Below are 19,833 nucleotides of genomic sequence, written 5' to 3'. Positions count from 1 at the left end.
AGATTCCAGGTAAGACATCAGAGGTCTCTGTCCAGAAGAGTGCAGTCCTAGAAACAGCTAAGATACTGAGCAGAAACCTCAAACTCCCAGGCCTCTGGTAGAGGACCTGAGCTTGAGGATGAGACATACCACCCTGCAAGGGGTGAGAATCCCCCTCTCACCCCTTGCGGGGTGGTATGCCAGGGTTTTTATTGATATTTTATTTAGTTAAATTTTCCAAGTGTGTGCAGTTCAGGCATTTGACGGGTTGTAAAACATATATCAATTTGCACTGCAGGAACTGTTCACCTGTGGATGTTCTTCAGGTAATACTTACTACATTGGCAGACTGGCTGTCAGACTGTAGGACTACAGCCTCAGGGTCAAGTTACAAATATGATACAGTAGTTTCTATCAACACCACATCACTGACTTCTTATCTATTATCCATATTGACTGAACAAGTACATCATTTTCACACAAAACCGACATGCCTCCAGCCTCAGCCTCCAGCCTAGACCTACTATATTGTTATAAATTATATAATTTATTGTATTTAAAGTGTTAAGAGTTAAAAATGTTCCTTGCAATAAAAAATGTTAAATAACTGAGAAAGAGAAAGAAAGGTTTATTTGCACAATAAGAAAACAGGCAATGCAATGTAAACATAGAAGAACAAATGTGCATTATCCAAAAATGTAACTTAAGCTAAAAGAACATGCTGCTGATTACAGCATTTTATTTGTATATTTTGAACGGTCACCTGCCAGCGGAATTTTGTGTTTCCTTTTTATATAAATAAAGATATTTCCACCATAAATTGGTGCAGAATAATTCTCCAGAAGTCAGAAAATTAAGTGTTTAATGCTCAAAAATGTCTGGGGAAGGATTGCCAGACTCCCCACTCATACATCTCAGAATTGAATATTACTTCAAAATAGGGTTAAATGGTTAAAAGGTGTATTGTCACACACCTAATCTAAGCCCTTATGTCACCAGTACTTTTCAATATAAAGTTAGTTTATATATATATACATATATACACAATGCTATGAGAAAAAAGTGATACTTTTAGCTACTTTCTTATTAAGTCGGCCCTCTATTGTCTGCCACGCTTTTTCTCACTGTTTTAATACTGTGGCCGTGTTTCTTTCTTTCTTTTTTTTATATGAAAGTTGTTGACGTGCATTTATTTGAATTACTTAAACCTGGGCCCTGTTTCAGAAAACAGGTTCAACAAACTCTGAGTGTAAACCTGAACTCTGGGTTGATGAACTCTGAGCTGTCAAACTCCAAATTTTCCGTTTCAGAAAGGCCGATCAGAATAAGTTCAGTCAACTCTGAGTATGTTGAGCCTGCTGGAAGCGCGTGCGTGGGGATGAACAAAAGCCATCATCAATGGAGCTCTGATACGATTCACCATGGCAACGTGTAAATTATACAGCGTTGCTCATTCATCATTTACCAGACTGGAATTTCCTTAATGAATGCTAAAGTGCTTGAATTCTCCTACAGCCTGTTATTCATTTTAAATACAGGCCTGTTTATTCAGCTGTAACTTGGGACTAAATGCCGCTGGCAATAACTGAAGATGAAAATATTAATCGAACAGATTAGACACAGTTTAGGCTCCTCATGGACCTGTGATTGTAAGTGACAGTCCGACTCAGTAGGCCTATTAATGATTTTTTTGCAATGTAAAATGTGTCCCTGTTCAAACTGACAGTGAAGTTTTAGACGTCTATGTTCCATTAATAAAATCTTGCTCATTTCGTATTTTAAGAAATGCTGTGAAAACACATTCAGACTATCAGCAGATAATGAAAAACTCACTTTTGAACTACATTTATTTGTTTCAGCTGCACCACAGTCATCCTCACTCAGAAATATTCACATCATATCCAGTTGATAACTACGATAGGAATGTTCAATCTGTGCGACTACAATATGAAATATTACTGTTCATTGATCAGTTTTATACAGATCAGTTTAAACAGTGATTAGGCCTACTGCAACACCATAGCGCACGGTAAGTATGTTGCCTTACGCACAGAGTCACTGTGTTATAAAGGACAGTGTAACTTATAGATTATATTCTGTGCTGAGGATAAATTTACGATGTCCAAAGATAACTGTCTGTCCATACATCGATGACAGATTGATCATAAAAGCGTCATGTTCAAGATCATGTTTGGATAAAAAAAATTTATAGCCTATAACGTGATTTCGATTGTTTCTAAAGATGTAATTGCATTCCAATATGTGCTTTAATATCTGATATCTGTATTATTGAAATCTGCTGCCATAAACAATGGGGCAGATAATGTTAGAGACCGCATGGGGTATTGGTCCAGACATATCAAAAGCTTCTCCTGCAACAAGGGGAAAAAAATAAAATAAAACCCCATTACAAGGATTACTATCTTTTAAAGCCCGAAATGCAGTTGGTTATATTCAGACAATAGCCCACCTTTAAATTTCTTAAACATTTCAATGAGATAACCACATTCCTCAATGATTTTGTCCTCACCAGCCTTCCTGCCCATCCCAAAATCTTAGGTTGGTCGTGGCAAAGCACCTCATCTTTCCATGAATCACCATTGGACCATGTAATACCTGTAATGAAGTAATTTCTAAAACCGTCATAATACAAGAACTTAAGGATTCAAAGGCAGACTCGGAACAGTTCGAAGGAGTAACAAAGGGTTTTATTGAAAAGTGCAAGACTGGGTGGTAGGTTCCAACAGGGCAGAATGGAGAACACGGAGGAGGGGAGTTTGTCCAGGCAAGATGTGAGCAGAGCAGGGTGTGGCATTCAGCAGAGTTCCCGGAGGTAGTGTGATCCTGGGCACAGAGAAAAACAGGTTAATCCAGGGGGACACAGAAATTACAAGGAATCTTACTGGAGTAGATAGTTGGCCTTGACACATGTACCACATGTGGTTAACTGACGATCTGGCGAAGAATGTGAGGACTAGGGTTGAAATACTGCAGAAGCTTGATTAGTGGAATGAGGACCAGGTGCGCCGCTAGAGCCAGAGAGTGTACCCACGCCCAGACAAACACAGAATACACAGGGAAGGGGGGAACAAAAGAACACAAGGTAGTGGGGAGATTCTGCAGTACCACAACAAAAACTGGATACAGGCTATAAATATCTGGTAAACATAAAATATTGTGTTTGGTCAAAACAGGGTTTCAGCTGGTTCTTAAATAGTCATGTCTAAGATCAAATAATCTGAATTTGGCCTCAAAAAGTCTTTAGACAATTATAAAACAATTTTGACAGGTTTAAATGTTGATTGGATAACAAGGTTAGCTTTACATTTAACTTCAGTCCCGCTTTTAAATGTGTCCCCCCCCAGAAAAATTGTTTTGGATATGAATGTCGATTAATGATTTTCACAAAAGCTTAAGGTTTTTAGCTCCTATGTAACATTTGCTAGATTTATAGGAAATAATGTTAATTAGCAGCATGTCATTACTACCTACTCCTCCAGGTTTGAGGAAACTAGAAACAAGCTTACACTAAACATCTCAGTCCTGTCCACATACTGTATATCTTGATAGTTAAATTATATTTCAGTTTTCAGATGAGTCTGATAAACAGGTTGTCGGGGGGGGAAGGATGGTGGTGACATGGAGGAGCGGAGGTTAGTAAAGAGAATTAGGGATGCAAATAGTCCCTTTTAAGCTAATGCAAATAAATTGCTTAGTAATTCTCATGTTCTTTTTTGTAGTTCTCATGTTGCCTGTTGTTAGTTTCTACAAATAAATGTCAAAGGGCAAACATGAACAAGGTAATATTAACTGTCATGATTTGTGGTGTGGAAGGGTGGTGGACCCAAATACAGGACACAGAGCAGAGGCCTGTACCACGAAGCAGGATTTGAGCTTATCCAAGTAACTTTGGCATTAACCCTGGGTTTTCAGTACCACGAAGGTGGTTCACTTCTTACCAGGGTAGATTGCCATGGTAACTCAAGCTGAACAGCTAACCTGCTCCGGAGCAGGTTATGTTCCAGATAAGATATCAACTCTATGAAAATGCTGCCTACAGACCAATCAGCTCTCTTGGTCCGTTTCGTTGTCCGTTTCATACAGCCTGTCGCAGCTGTTAAAATAAATGGGTTTCATTTTTCTTATGTGAGGTAGAATTATTAGCGGTTTTGTTGGGATATTGAAATACAAAATTTTAATATGAACGTAGGCTTATCTATCCTATTTTAGGTTAGTATAGCCTACTACAGAGACTGGTCATTTTCTGCGCCACCTTTTGCAATGTGGGCATAGGTAATGAGAGTTTTCAGTAGCTTAAATGTTGAGATTCAGTCTTTCAACCACTATTTCAGCACATGTGGAAACACCAATACACAGCCGAGCTGATATTTTCATACAGCTCATAAGAACACATCAAATCAACACATTGTATACTACACCTGTTCATTTTGGCATTCACATACTCGACGATTTGTCTCCCTGCATGTGTCAGATGCAGCCGTGCTACGGTCGTATTTCTGTAGTGTTAGACTTATTCATGTCAGTGATTGGTCATCTGCTGCTAACTTCGCCTCTTTTATGTGAACGCGCTCACGGCTGGATTGGGAAACCTGGGTTGACTTACCAAGTTGATAACCAGCTTTGTGGTACCGCTTATCCCGATCGCGATTGTTAGGGTATGGTAAGCCAGATAACAAAAACATATCCTGGGTATGTTGAACTCGCTTCGTGGTACAGGCCCCAGGTTCAATTCCAAAAAGGTTTATTAAATAAACTAAAAGTGAGCACATCTAAAATGAGTGGCTGAGTGCAGGTAATCAAAAATAATAACAGTACAAGCAAACCAGGTGATCCAGCAGAGCAATCCAAAGAACTCACAGTAAACAAGCGGATAACAGGACAAGACAGAGCAAGCTATAACCACTACAACAGACACGTCTACACACTACAAAGACTGAGGGAAACGAGAAGCAAGGATATATACACAGGGTTAATGAGCTGGGAGGAGTTATACAGGTGAGGGTCACAGGCAGACAGAGAGAAAGCAGGGGAAAACAGAGAGACTGGCATGCAGAGGGATTACTGGGGTAACAGACATAACACAGGTTACTGAACACAAAAACACAGACCATATCAAAATAAGAATTAACAGATCAGCATAATAAAAACAACAACCTGATCCAGACAAATCACAGATAAAAAAATAAATCACAGATCACAGATAGACTAACACCAATGAGGAACACAGACTAAAGCTACGATTAAACAGAACCAAGAGCAGACAAACATAACTAGGAATAAATACAATGACAAAACTAAGGCACAGGACTCAAATGCAGAGCTAAAAATAAGATACAAGACTGACCTATACAAAGTGAGCTAAACAGAGGACACAAGACAAGAAACAAAACACCACTTAACACTAGCTGACACATCACCAGTTCCCTTCAGAGTTTGCAGGTCTGAAAAAAAAAACTACAGTCGCATGAAAAGCATTTGAATCTACGGCAACATTAAAAGCGGGGGTGCTCTGGACTCATATCAATGCAATGAAGTACTAGGTGAGGTGTTTCAAACACTTGGATTGGCAGATTTCATCAAGAAACCTCATCTCAAAAGTTTATGGGAGTATTAACGGGGGGAGGGAGGGGGTTATGGTTTTCACAAATCATATATATCCAACGAAGGTTGAGGTCAAGGGCAAATGGACTTGGTTAAAATACTAGAAGATGTTTCGTCCCTCATCCAAGAGACTTCTTCAGTTCTGACTGACTGCCAGCTATTTAACCTCTGTGGGATTGTTAGCTAGGATCGTCGATACCGCTGGTTCCTGGCTGTGGTAACGAAAGTCGTCATGGTTGTTAGAGCCACCCGTGACCAAGTCTGAACGACCATCGTTGGCATCTTCACCTGAGGCCAAGAGGAAATGCTTGTTCAGTTTCCTGGGAAGTGATGAAAGGACAGCATTGTAAGTGGTGGTTAAGTAGTGGCATAGACCACCTCCTCTGTTCAACGACGGCTTCTCAACCGAGGTATAAATGGCTTCCCTGACATCTCTTACAAACCATCCATCTTCCATCCATGAACACCCTCACCATTGAAGCCCCGAATAAAGAATCAGACAATTTACACCAAAAGCTGGAAACACATCTGTCCAGTACAGTACTGGAAATGGTCACGGATTTTATCAAGAAAGCACAGCTATCTCAACACAACAAGAACAAGGAAAGACAGACAGACAAAACCTACAGGCAAGAGCCAGCAATGCAAACAAAACAAGAGAATTGTCTTGGAGGAGTAAGGACAACAACCCAACAACACGGTAAACAGATAACAGATGGGTGAAAAATCTGTCAGATAGGGAACTCACCTAACTAGAGCAAGATGTTTTGGCCAAAGGATTAAATCTTGCCATCACACCACAGCAGCTATCTATAGTGGACCTCATCACAGCTACAGAATCAGCCATTAGGAAAAACAAATTAACTGAAACAGAAGCAGGACAGCTCAGGCTAAAGGTATCGGCAACCCTTTCTAATGCGATCGCACCACCTTCCAACCTCACCATCCAAGAAAAGAGTGCTGTGACATCACTAAGCAAGGATCGAAACATCACCATCTTACCTGCGGACAAAGGAAAACGCATGGGATTCTTAACACAGTGGACTACCAGGACAAGTCAAGTCAAGACACTACTAATGGACACAAACACACTGAAGCGGGACCCAACCAGCGGGTGCAAGAAGAAGGCCATAGAATGTCCGCAACAACTTCAGAAAGAAAACTCCATCACCCAGGAACAGTATTACCATTTGTATCGCGGAGAACCCATTCCTTGCATTTGTGGACTACCCAAAATACACCAAGGAGGAGCCCCAATCAGGCCAATTATCAGCAGCATTAACTCGGTCACCTACAACATTGCCAAACAAATATCTAAATATCTACCATCTTAGCCCCTGTGGTTGGTAACACGCCCAACCACATCCAAAGCTCCATTGACTCTGTAAACAAAGTTTGAGAACTAAAATTGGCCTCGGATGAAACCATGGTGTCCAATGATGATCTTTGTTCACCTGCGTCCCCACCATGGAGGTAATAGAATCCGTAAGGAAACAGCCACTACAAGACCACACCCTGGACAGCAGAACCAGCCTCAGCACTGACCAGATCTGTAAATTACTCGACCTCTGTCTAAACAATTCAATTCAATTTCAATTCAATTTTATTTATATAGCGCCAAATCACAACAACAGTTATCTCACAGCGCTTTTCATAAAAGAGCAGGTCTAGACCGTACTCTGTGATGATATTTACAGAAGCCCAACAGTTCCCACCAAGAGCAAGCACTAGGCGACAGAGGCAAGGAAAAACTTCCTTTTAAGAGGCAGAAACCTCGAGCAGAACCATGGCTCAGGGTGGGCGGCCATCTGCCTCGACCGGTTGGGGTGAGAGAGAGAGAGAGAGAGAAAGAGAGAGAGAAGAGAGTGAAAGAGAGAGAGAGAGAGAAAGAGAGAGAGAGAGAGAGAGAGGGATGTAAGGAGAGAGAGAGGGGAGGGAGGCAGCCTACACAATATACACACAGAGGTACAGACAGCGAAGGTAATGTTGCTATAAACTAAATGAAAAATGGTACAGATATTTATAATAGTGTTAATGGTAACCATCGTAATGTTAATGATTATAATAACAATAAGACCAGCGACAACAGTCGCTGCAGTAGAGGGTGTCGAGCAGGAACACGGGGGCAGCAGGCGACCCGCAGCCACAGATCCAGACTCCACAGCTCCAGAGCCAGAAAACCTGCAGGAAGTGATAGGAGGAGAGAGGAGAGGGATGAGAAAGCACAAGACTACCAGAAAGGGGAGAAGTTGTGTTAGTAACATGCAATAATGGGATAAGGTTGCATACAGAGGGAGAGAAAGTAGAGGAGAGAGGAGCTCAGTGCATCATGGGAAATCCCCCGGCAGTCTAGGCCTATAGCAGCATAACTAAGGGATGGTTCAGGACTACCTGAGCCAGCCCTAACTATAAGCTTTATCAAAGAGGAAAGTCTTAAGCCTACTCTTAAATGTGGAGATGGTGTCTGCCTCCTGAACCCAAACTGGAACCTGGTTCCACAGGAGAGGAGCTTGATAGCTGAACGCTCTGGCTCCTAGTCTACTTTTGGAGACTCTAGGAACCACAAGTAACCCTGCATTCTGGGAGCGCAGTGCTCTGGTGGGGTAGTAAGGTACTATGAGCTCTTTAAGATAAGATGGTGCCTGACCATTAAGAGCTTTGTAGGTAAGAAGAATGATTTTAAATTCTATTCTGGATTTTACTGGAAGCCAATGCAAAGAAGCTAAAACAGGAGAAATGTGATCTCTTTTCCTGGTTCCTGTCAGAACACGTGCTGCAGCATTCTGGATCAGCTGAAGAGTCTTAATGGACTTTTTCGAGCAGCCTGATAATAAGGAATTGCAGTAATCCAGCCTAGAAGTAACAAATGCATGGACTAGTTTTTCTGCATCATTTTTAGACAGGATGTTCCTGATTTTCGCAATATTACGTAGGTGAAAAAAGGCGGTCCTTGAAATTTGCTTAATGTGGGACTTAAACGACATGTCCTGATCAAAGATAACTCCAAGATTCCTCACAGTGGTGCTGGAGGCCAAGGCGATGCCATCCAGGGAAACTATATCTTTAGATAATGCGTCACGGAGGTGCTTAGGCCCCAGAACAATAACTTCAGTTTTATCTGAGTTTAACATAAGAAAATTACAGCTCATCCAGGTTTTAACATCCTGAAGGCACATTTGAAGTTTAGCTAACTGATGAGTTTCATCTGGCTTGATCGATAGATATAACTGAGTATCATCTGCATAACAATGAAAGCTTATGGAATGTTTCCTGATAATATTGCCTAAAGGAAGCATATATAAAGTGAAGAGGATTGGTCCAAGGACAGATCCTTGAGGAACTCCATGAGTAACTTTGGCGTGCATGGAGGACTCATCGTTAACATGTACAAACTGAAATCGATCTGATAAATAGGACTTAAACCAGCTTAGAGCGGTTCCTTTAATGCCAATGAAATATTCCAGTCTCTGCAATAGGATCTGATGGTCAATGGTATCAAATGCAGCACTAAGATCTAATAAAACCAGTACAGAGACAAGTCCTTTGTCTGATGCAATAAGGAGGTCATTAGTAATTTTCACCAGTGCTGTCTCTGTGCTATGATGAGCTCTAAATCCTGACTGAAAATCCTCAAATAAACTATTGCTCTGTAGAAAGTCACACAGCTGTTTAGCAACTGCTTTCTCCAGAACCTTAGAGAGAAATGGAAGGTTAGATATAGGTCTATAGTTTGATAAAACATCCGGATCAAGTTTGGGCTTTTTCAGAAGAGGTTTAATTACAGCTACTTTAAAGTACTGTGGTACATAGCCTGTTGATAAAGATAGATTGATCATATCTAGTATAGAGGTGCTGACTAAGGGTAAAACATCTTTAAGCAGCCTAGTCGGGATGGGGTCTAAGAGGCAGGTTGATGGTTTAGATGAAGAAATTATTGAAGTTAGTTGGTAAAGATTGAGGGAAGCAAAACAGTCTAAACATGTATCTGGTTCTACAGCTGTTTCTAAGGTTCCTGAGTTTAGAGATAAGTCGGTGCCAGTTGAGGGCAGGTCTTGGTGAATTTTGTCTCTAATAGCTAGAATTTTATCATTAAAGAAGCTCATGAAGTCGTAACTACTGAGAGCTATGGGAATACTTGGCTCAATAGAGCTGTGACTCTCTGTCAGCCTGGCTACAGTGCTGAAAAGAAACCTGGGGTTGTTCCTATTTTCCTCTATTAATGACGAGTAGTACGCTGCTCTGGCATTACGGAGGGCCTTCCTATAAGTTTTAAGACTATCTTGCCAAATTAAACGAGAATTTTCCACTTTGGTGGAACGCTAATTCCTCTCAAGTTTCCGTGATATTTGCTTTAATTTGCGAGTTTCAGTATTATACCATGGAGCTAACCGTCTTTGTTTTAGTATTTTCTTTTTAGAGGGGCTACAGAGTCGAGTGTCATTCGCAGCGAGCCAGCAGCACTATCAACAAGATGATCGATTTGGGAGGGACTGAAATTAGCATAGGAGTCCTCCGTTACTTTGTGACTAGATAATGTATTTAGAGCTGATGGAATCGCATCCTTAAATTTAGCTATAGCACTATCAGACAGACATCTTGTATAGAAATTTTTGCCCAATGGCGAGTAGTTCAGCAATACAAACTCAAAAGTTATCAAACAGTGGTCGGATAAAGAGGGATTCTGTGGGAACACCACTAAATGTTCAATTTCAATACCATACACCAAAACAAGGTCAAGGGTGTGGTTAAAACAGTGAGTCGGTTCATGAACACTCTGAGAGAAGCCGATGGAATCTAACCTATTTCCAATACAACGGAGGATTCTACAGACAAAAGCATGGCTGTGCCACGGCTCACCAGTGTCACCTATTGTACCAAGCCACTGGTACAGGTATGTGGATGACACTTGGGTCAAAATTAAAACCCAAGAAGTGCAAGCCTTCACAGAACACATCAACTCCATGGACAGTAACATCAAGTTCACACGAGAAGATGTCCACAACAACAGTATAGATTTCCTGGACTGTGCTGTACACATTGAAGGGGACTGTAAATTGGAGTTTACAGGAAACCCACACACACAGACCAATACCTACTCTTCGATTCCCACCACCCACTGGAACACAAGCTAGGAGTCATCAGAACCCTGCACCACAGATCGGACAACATACCAACAAGTGCAAAAGCCAGAGAGAAGGAACAGATTCACCTGAAGGGAGCACTTACAGCCTGTGGATAACCTAAATGGACATTTGTGAAAACAGCCACAAAGTCCATGAAGAAGACCAAAACTACAGGGGATAAGGAGAAAAAGGTGAAACGCAACAACATTGTGATTCCATATGTGTCTGGAGTGTCAGAGAAACTCAGGAGGATTTTCAACAAACACCACATCCCTGTGTTTTTAAACCCAAGAACACGCTAAGACAGATACTGGTACACCCCAAAGACCGCACACCCAAACACAAGAAAAGCAATCTAGTGTATGCGATCCAATGCAGTGAGGAATGCACAGAACTGTACATTGGGGGAACTAAACAACAACTACACAAGGGCCAACTCCTCAGGTCAAGACTCAGCAGTTTATTTACATCTGAAGGATAAAGGACACTCGTTTGAGGATCACCATGTGCACGTGGAGTGAATTGAGAGTACGCACAGCCCAAAGGTCAGAACAAATGGTGATAGCCACTTCTTTGAAGTTTATATTTTGAGTTTGGGCCATGTTTAAAGCCTCTATTGCATGGTTGGCTGTTTTGAGTTGTGGTCAGAAGACTGCTGTGTTTGTTTTTGTAGTAAGTCAAATACACCCCTGATGGATACTAGCATGGAAGGAAGTCATCACAACCCGGTCTCACTCCCAAGTCGTCACATATGGACGCTTGGTCAAGAGCCATAATCGTCAGTTTGTGACGCACTAGGGATCCCTTTGACGTCATAGTTCGACGTACTGAGGGAAGCCCTGTTGTGTCAGTTTTTGATGGTAAAGGCAAGTATGATATTTAAGAGAAAAGACGAAGTAAGGAGGTGATTGGGGTGGATAGAGGGCCAGAACCCGGACCTTGAAGCAGGAGAACAGGGTTTGTGTCCCGTGCGAAACAAAACATTAAATGTTTTTATTTAGGCGAGTGAGGTAAATTGACATTAACATTAGTTAACTTAAGTCTTAATTGACATACATAGCTATTTTAACCCAAACCATGATCTTTTCCTAACCTTAACCAAGTAGTTTTGTTGCCTAAACCCAACCAAGTACTTTCTGTGCCTAAACCTAACGAAACTGCAACATTTCACAACTTTAATTATGCGCGTTTCAACATGGCAATGTATCGAAATGTTATGTTTTATCTTGAAAGTGTAAGTTAGCATTGCTAACTTGACTGTGGATCCCTAAACGTCAATAATTGATGCAAAAGGGCTACCCAAGTCTTTAAAAAGCGACGAGAAAGGGCCTTGACCATGCGTCAGACATTTGACGAGTAGGGAGTGAGACTGTGTTGGTCATCAAGCTAAAGACCTTTTGGTCTTGGCCAGCCCAGGAAACTCCTCAGTCAGACGGACATAGGGAGGCCAGATGGATGGCAGCTTTTGAGGTTATAGAAGAAGAATTGTATTATGGGAGTAATGTGTGTAATGTGAAAAATATTACTTACCTATATGTACTTTTCACCATAACTATGTAACCTACCTTATGTACTTATGCTCATCATATGTAGTATTTCAATCTCCAGTAAATGCACAGTGTTTTGATTTAATGAACATATGTGAGATCCTTTTGTCTTATGCATACTCCTTTCTGAGTTTCATAATTTAATAACGTTGTAAAATAAAGTTGTAACACTTACAGTGAGTGGCAAAGTCCAAACAAATCCAAAAAAGTACAAACAAAACACAGAAATCGAAATGAGGCAAAATAAATCTGAAATGTAAAGTAAATGTCCCAAATTCCACTGACAAAACGATAGAAGAGCGTGAAACGTAAATCCAACCATACACAGAACAGGACTGACAACTTCAAAATCATACAGAAAATACAAAACAAAACGGACAGAACCCCCCTCAAGGGATGGATGGCAGATAGTACCCAGAGATAGTACTTCTCAATGTAGCTGGTTGTCATAGCAACGCCACACACAACTGCAGCGACGTAATGTTCAATGCGAAACACACCAGCGACCCACATACAGCTGTCTCCTGATTTAAGTTAAAACGTTTTAACATTACTCAGAATGTAACGACAGATAAGCGGTATTAAAACCTTAAAGCTGTGTTTTCCTCTGCCGTTGCTGCTGCAGCGGTCTGTGTGACGTTGGGACCAGAGGACTCTGACTCCTGTGCCTTGACATGCACAGATGTACAAAAACAATGTTAAGTTGATTTAGTATAGATATAGATATATTGACAAAGCTAGGCAAGATGGTTTCTCTCTGTTTTCAGCACAGCTGCTAACCATCTTCTTACTCCAGCTCTGTGCTAGCAATATCCAAACATAAGAAGGGTATCTTTTCCAATCTTTATCTTGTAAAAAGGAAGCAAATAAAAAGAGTATTTCCAAAAATGTTTCTTTAAAAGCTGCATTTTATTCTGGGAATTTCACATTCAACTTTTTAAAGACAAGTCTGCTGGGAATTTGATATGAATCCTGCTACACCTGTGACATTGCATAAAGTAGAATCTAATCAGTTACGTGTACAGTAACACATTATAATTAACTCATTTTATATGCCTAGACTAAGTTAAGCTTGCTGCATGAAACCAGCCCTCCTCCTCCTCACATACAGGAGACAGCACACAGTTTATGAGGTGAAGGGCGGCAGCCAAAGCCCACACGTGGACTCAGATCTAGTTCATCCTCTGAAACTCCAGGTGGAGGAGTGAAGCGAAAGTGTTGCAGGAGGGTGGTGAAGAAGATGAAAAGCTCCATCCTGGCCAGACTTTCTCCAAGACAAATCCTGCGGCCTGTAAGAGACAACAAAGTAAAATGTTCATGTCAACTGCATGCTTTCCAAGATGGCGCTGAGTATAGCTGCCTCGGTGTTCGGTGCGCTTTGTTTTATTTTGTTTTTGTGTGTTAATTCAGTTTTCGGCTGTGATACTGGCAATATTTCTCTCCAATGTGCGCTCACTGTGCAACAAAGTGGATGTGATGAACTTCAGCTTCTGGTGGGGAAAAACAGAGACTTTTATTCATCTTCTGTTCTGTGCTTCACGGAGACGTGGCTGTGTGTGCTGATACCGGACTACGCGCTGCAGCTGGCAGGCTTCCAACTGTACAGAGTAGACCGTGACACAGAGCTCTCCGGCAAAACAAAAGGTGGGGACGAGTCCGCCTACAGGTGGGAGATTGACCATCTGGTGACCTGGTGCAGCCAGAACAGTCTGGAGCTCAACACTCAGAAGACAGTGGAGATGGTCGCAGACTTCAGGAAGAGCACAGCCCCACCCTTCCCCATCATCCTGTGTGTGTGTCCTCAGTCACCACTGTGGACTCCTTCCGCTTCCTGGGCACCATCATCTCCCAGGACCTCAAGTGGGAACTGAACATCACCTCCCTCACCAAGAAGGCCCAGCAGAGGATGTACTTCCTGCGGCAGCTGAAGAAGTTCAGCCTGCCAAAGACAATGATGGTCCACTTCTACACCGCCATCATTGAGTCCATCCTCACCTCCCCCATCACCATCTGGCACGCTGCTGCCACTGCCAGGGACAAGGGCAGGCTGCAGCACATCATTCGCTCTGCAGAAAAGGTGTTTGGCTGCAATCTTCCTTCTCTTCTGGACCTGTACTCCTTGAGGACTCTGAGGCGAGCAGGACAGATTGCAGCTGACTCCTCCCACCCCGGACACAAACTGTTCCAGACTCTCCCCTCTGGCAGGAGGCTGCGGGGATCCATCAGGACCAAAACCTCTCGCCACAAAAACAGTTTCTTCCTGTCTGCAACTAGCCTCATTAACAAGGCCCGGGTCCCCCACTGACACTCCCCCCTTACAAATGATACAAATGTCTCTGCACGTCACACATATTTGTTGTTGATTGTTGATCTTTGTTGTTGTATATTTTTATGTTGTCAGTTTATATATTTATATGTAAACTATATTCTCTTCCGTTACGTTACTTCTGCACGGCACAGACCCAGAATAATGCACATGTATATATCTGCAACGTTATTCAATTCCAATTTCCACATTTATTTATGTTGACTGTATGTTTGTCTACGTGTAGCACCTTAACACTACAGCAAATTCCTCGTATGCGTAAAACACTACTTGGCAATAAAACTCCTTCTGATTCTGATTCTGAGCTGCAAGTAAGTGATATCAAGAAGTGATGGCTAAATTTACCAACCTGCAGAAAAAGGCATGAAGGCATCTCGCTTGACAAACTTTCCATCTTTGTCCAGGAAGTGGGCAGGATAAAAGGTGTGTGGGCTCTCCCACTCACTCTCATCATACAGGACAGAAGTCAAGAGAGGATACACTGTGGTCCCCTGTAGAAAATACTCAAATTGAACTTTTTACGCATGTGAAAACATGGTTTCCTAGTAAATAAATGTGCATAAAAATGCTAATTGTGAGAAAAAGAAAATCAAGTCTATTAGGAAAATCATATTTCTTCTGATGGAAAAATTAATCCTGATGAAGACAAATAAATCCTGAGGTACACAAAATAAAAGGAAAGTTAACATGAATAATATAGTACTGATACTTCTGATAATGATTTATTTTTTAAACAAACCTGCTAAACTGCATTGGTGGTGACATTTTCTTTAGTTTTTTATTACCTCAAAATATGTCTAAAAAATGTTTTTAATCTTGCTACAAATTTTGATAAGAATATTATGAGGTCAACAAAGTCAACATCATGCTTACTTGCTTAGGCTTTAAATGTTTTAATTTATTGAAACATTTTATTTCATTATTGTCAGGGCATGTATTATTCAGTCTAACCTTCTTAATGAAGTGACCCTGGAAAGTGACATCTTGGGTAGTTTTATGAGGAAGTGCCATGGGGGCGATGTTGGCCAGTCTCTGTGTCTCGTGGATGACAGCGTCAGTGAAGGGCAGGTTCTTCCTGTCCTCAACCTGCACCTGACGACTTCCTATCACCCTGCTCAGCTCCTCCTGGACCTGGTCTGGGAAATGAAAGGGGGCAGATGACAAGATTTGTCTTCTTGTTATGGTGAGGATTTTGTGTTTATTTTAATGCTTGCTAATGTATGAAAGCTGTGCACATTTAGTGCTCTTTACCCTGTATTTTTGGATATTTGGTCATAAACAGCAGTCCCCATCTGAGTGTAGTTGCTGTTGTATTAGTGCCAGCAGCAAACAAATTAATAACTGTGATCAAAAGGTTTTCATTGTGGAAGTGACTGTTAGTAATCCCAGATTCCTGCATAGAAAGATCACAAATTATTCACTGTTCACAAAACTTAATGAATCACCAATATGCAATGAGATTGTTTTATTTATTTAGGAATTAACTGTGGCCCTTTCATTGCTCTACCGTTGTCCTTGAATGTACTTTTTTTTCACCAGCTACGGAGGAGCACAACCAGGAGGGCACAACATGTACAAAAGTTCACATTATTCCCCTGTGTAAACCATCATATCCATTTTGATAAGTTAAACATTTCCAAACCTCCAGATTTTGCTTGTGGACCAGAAACGCATCCACAATGCCTCTGCACATCTGTGGATTGAGGGTCTCTTTCAAACGACTGAACAGCTGTAAGTTCTGTTTAATATTGGCAGCAAACAATTTATGGAATTCTTTTTTGCCGGCAAACCATTTTCCAATCCAAGGAAACAGGTTGTACACCTGAAAAAAAAAACGTATCTATTAATATTTAAGATAGTATTATCTTTTTAGAAAGAAGGTGAAAAATCTAACAATTTCTAATGTATCATACATATAGTATTAAAAGAACTATGTTGAAAGTATAAACTTCAGAAACTTCAGAAACCTGTACTGATGGGGTCCCCAATAGTTGATTGTTTCTGCTTGTTCGATCTACCATGGATGTAAACTCTGGATCGTCATATTCAAATCTGCTGCCATAAACAATGGAGCAGATAATGTTAGAGACTGCATAGTTTATTGGTCCAGTCGTATCAACAGCTTCTCCTGCAACAAGGGAAACAATCTATTAATGAGGACTGAGGATTTTTTTAAAAAGCTAGAAATGCTGCTTACCATGCAGCTGGTTATAAAAAGACATTTACCTTTATATTTCTTAAACACTTTAAGAAGATAGTCACATTCCTCAATGATTTTGTCCTCACAAGTCTTCTTGCCCATCCCAAAGTCTCTCAGGTTGGTTATGGTAAAGCGCCTCATCTCCTTCCATAAATCGCCATTGGACCATACAATACCTGAGTGGAAGTAGTTCAACAACTTTCTAAACGTGGATAAAGGCTCTAAATATTTGCTAAACATCAATTATAATGTTTGGTCAAAAGCTCAGTTTTTTATTTCATTACCATTTCCTTTATTAACTTCATGCACAATTAGCATTGGATCTCTGTCTCCAAACTCATCAGCGTAGTTGACAAGTGCCTCCTTCACTGTCTTGTATCCAGCCAGGACCACCACTTTCTTGGGTCCCAAATAGACGGTGAACACTGACCCATATTTCTTGGAAAGCTAAAAAAAGGGGAACAAAGTCACAGCATTTTCTTGCTTAACGCACAAACACCAGGTGAAGCTGACAAGGTAATAACAGTTTAAATAAAAAACCTTCTTCAGCCACTTCTTCACCTTCAATAATGTGTTGTAGGGTCTCTTAAGGTTCATTTGCAGCAGATTCCCAAGCAGGAGAAGTGGTTTTGGTCCTGGAGGTTCTTTCCTGATCTCCTGCGAGTTGAAGCTGGAGGAGGAGATGAGGTAGAGAAGCAGCAGGACCACCAGAGCCCCTAACAGGGAGAAAGAGCTGGATGTCTGGACAAACACATCTAATATCTCCATTATTCAAAAATAATCTGCGTCGGTTTGTTGCCACTGCAAGTTCCCTTCCTGCCCTGCTTCTGTCACTCTAAATTGAGAATATGTACTGACCAAAGGTCAGAACAAATACAAACACTCTCTTCAATCATTCTAGGTCAGTGTTCTGTGAAGTTAAATAATTAAGCACTTTAACAGTTTGGTAAACTTCCTGGTAAAGTTTTTACTGGACAGGTTAACAATGACTAAAGACTCACATTTGGATTTGCAGGTTTACAGCCATGTTGTGTCTTTGTGCCCCAATTTGTATTATGTTTGAGTAAGGTTTTTGTTTACACTGCACATTTCACATAATGCAGCAACTCCATAAACTTAGTGTTGCACTTCCATAAACTCACTGAGGAGTGATTTTTTGGTCCCTAGTATGATAACAGACATTCTGTGCCTCCATTTGCACCATAAAACAAGCCAAACGTGCAGAACAATCTGGTCTTATCCAAAATGATGAAGATCAAAGAGTGGGAACAATTTTCCTGATAGTGGTGCTATAGCAGTCATCTGATTTTTGGTGGAACCCATTCATTTGCTTCATGACAACATTACTAGACTGGAGCCTGGTTGTATTGTTGTTTACAGCCAGCAATTGATATTTTCAACAAGTCAGTCAGCAAAAGTGCAGCCAGATGAGATGAGAATAATGAGCTTGATCAGACAGACAGAAACAGTAGCCCACCACATAGAGATGTGAAATAATAGTAAGGTAGGTCCGGTCATATCAAAAGCTTCTCCTGCAACAAGGAAAAAGACATCAGTTACGAGGATTAATATCTTTTAAAGCCCGAAATGCAGTTGGTTATATTCAGATATCTTACCTTTAAATTTCTTAAACATTTCAATGAGATAGCCACTTTCCTCAATGATTTAGGCCACAAAAAGTCTTTAGACAATTATAAAACAATTTTCACAGGTTTAAATGTTGATTGAATTACATGGTTAGCTTTACTTTTAACTTCAGTTCCGCTTTTAAATGTGTTTTTCCCAAGAAAAATATAATTTTTTTGGATATCAATATCAATGCCCTACTAATGATTTTCACAAAAGCTTAAGGTTTTTAGCTGCTATGTAACACTTGCTAGATTTATAAGAAGTAACGTTAATTAGCAGCATGTCATTACTACCTACTCCTCCAGGTTGAGGAAACTAGAAACAAGCTTACACTAAACATCTGTCCTGTCCACATACTGTATATCTTGATAGTTAAATTACATTCCAGTTTTCAGATGGGTCTGATAAACAGGTTGTCAGGGGAAAAAAAGGATGGTGGTATATATATATATATATATATATATTGGGCGGTGCGGTGGTTAGCACTGTCGCCTCACAGTGTTGGGTCAGATGTACGACCAGGCTGGGCCAGTTAAGCCTGGTCCCCACCTTCACCAACTGAATAAACTTTGTCAAAAAATACTCCATTAGCTTTCTATTATAGTCAATAAATTTGCAATCAAAAACTTCTCTGGAGACGGTCAAGAGTCGGTGCAAAAGAGTTTATTCCAAAACAGGACACATAAACCCGTACAACATCCCAGCAGGCCAGAGGATGAAGTCCCTCCTATGGTCTGCAGACAGCCTTATATATATCTCTTCTGGGCTGGTTTGCCCCCTCCTTTCCTCATGATGAACTTCTTTACCTCTGTTATTGTGTTGTTTTTACCAATTAACACTGTTCCCCAGCTGTCATTTATTACTGTATTGTAGACTTTCTACATCTTTATTCTACTGGATAAGAAGTTCATCATTTACATTTCAACTTCAGTCTCACTGTGTTTTTTAAAGGTTACGCATGCTTAATTTGACACAGAATTGTATTTTTTAACCAATTAATATAAGAATAACATAAGTATTTTCCATTAATGCTTGGTTTCTTACAGCATTCTTGATGTTTTATTATTCTTGATTTATGCTGGCTACTTTCTGCTTTCTGCTTATCATCTGTCTGTCGTGTTTTTGCCAAGCATCTGTCGGTTTTTTGGTCATCCTCTGTCGTGTTTTTGCAAAGCATGAATTCCTTCAGAAAGTTCACTCAAAGCTCACACAGGTCATAAGCAAATTCACTCAAAGCTCATACTGGCTATCCAACGAAGGTTAAAATGAAGGGCAACTGGACTTGGTTGAAGCTACTGGAAGACGTTTCGTCCCTTATCCAAAGGACTTCTTCAGTTCTGACTGACTGGCAGGGAAACTCAGCTATTTAACGTCAGTGGGGTCGTTATCCCGGGTCATCGATACCGC

The 19,833-nt window shown here is 40.8% G+C and overlaps 1 protein-coding gene across 1 annotated transcript; it reads right to left on the bottom strand.

Moving 5' to 3' along the window:
* Positions 1–13,159: 13,159 nt before the first annotated feature.
* Positions 13,160–18,887, bottom strand: LOC119908705 (cytochrome P450 2K1-like). The gene is made up of 9 exons (XM_038726545.1): positions 17,359–18,887; positions 17,082–17,244; positions 16,824–16,973; positions 16,565–16,725; positions 16,240–16,419; positions 15,849–15,990; positions 15,549–15,733; positions 14,947–15,088; positions 13,160–13,560 (listed from the first exon to the last, which is right to left on the bottom strand). Exons 1-9 carry the CDS (start codon positions 17,563–17,565, stop codon positions 13,373–13,375), a joined length of 1,518 nt encoding a protein of 505 aa, XP_038582473.1. The 5' UTR covers positions 17,566–18,887; the 3' UTR covers positions 13,160–13,372.
* Positions 18,888–19,833: the final 946 nt, after the last annotated feature.

This window comes from Micropterus salmoides, unplaced genomic scaffold (genome assembly GCF_014851395.1).
Source record: "Micropterus salmoides isolate LMB-PRFRI ecotype aquatic unplaced genomic scaffold, ASM1485139v1 Ms_hic_scaffold_18, whole genome shotgun sequence".
NCBI classification, from domain to species: Eukaryota; Metazoa; Chordata; class Actinopteri; order Centrarchiformes; family Centrarchidae; genus Micropterus; species Micropterus salmoides.
Note: the sequence above shows the minus strand (reverse complement) of the source record. Positions and strands in the feature narration are given on the sequence as shown.

Bases quoted from the DNA above. Each gene is read 5' to 3' on its own strand.
- LOC119908705 (XM_038726545.1), bottom strand. From the start codon at position 17,565: ATGGAGATATTAGATGTGTTTGTCCAGACATCCAGCTCTTTCTCCCTG. The intron at 16,726-16,823 runs GTAAATGTCTTT...CCCTTGTTGCAG, and splicing joins AGTGTTTAAGAAATATAAAG to GAGAAGCTGTTGATACGACT. The intron at 16,420-16,564 runs GTTTCTGAAGTT...TTTTTTTTTCAG, and splicing joins TGGGGACCCCATCAGTACAG to GTGTACAACCTGTTTCCTTG.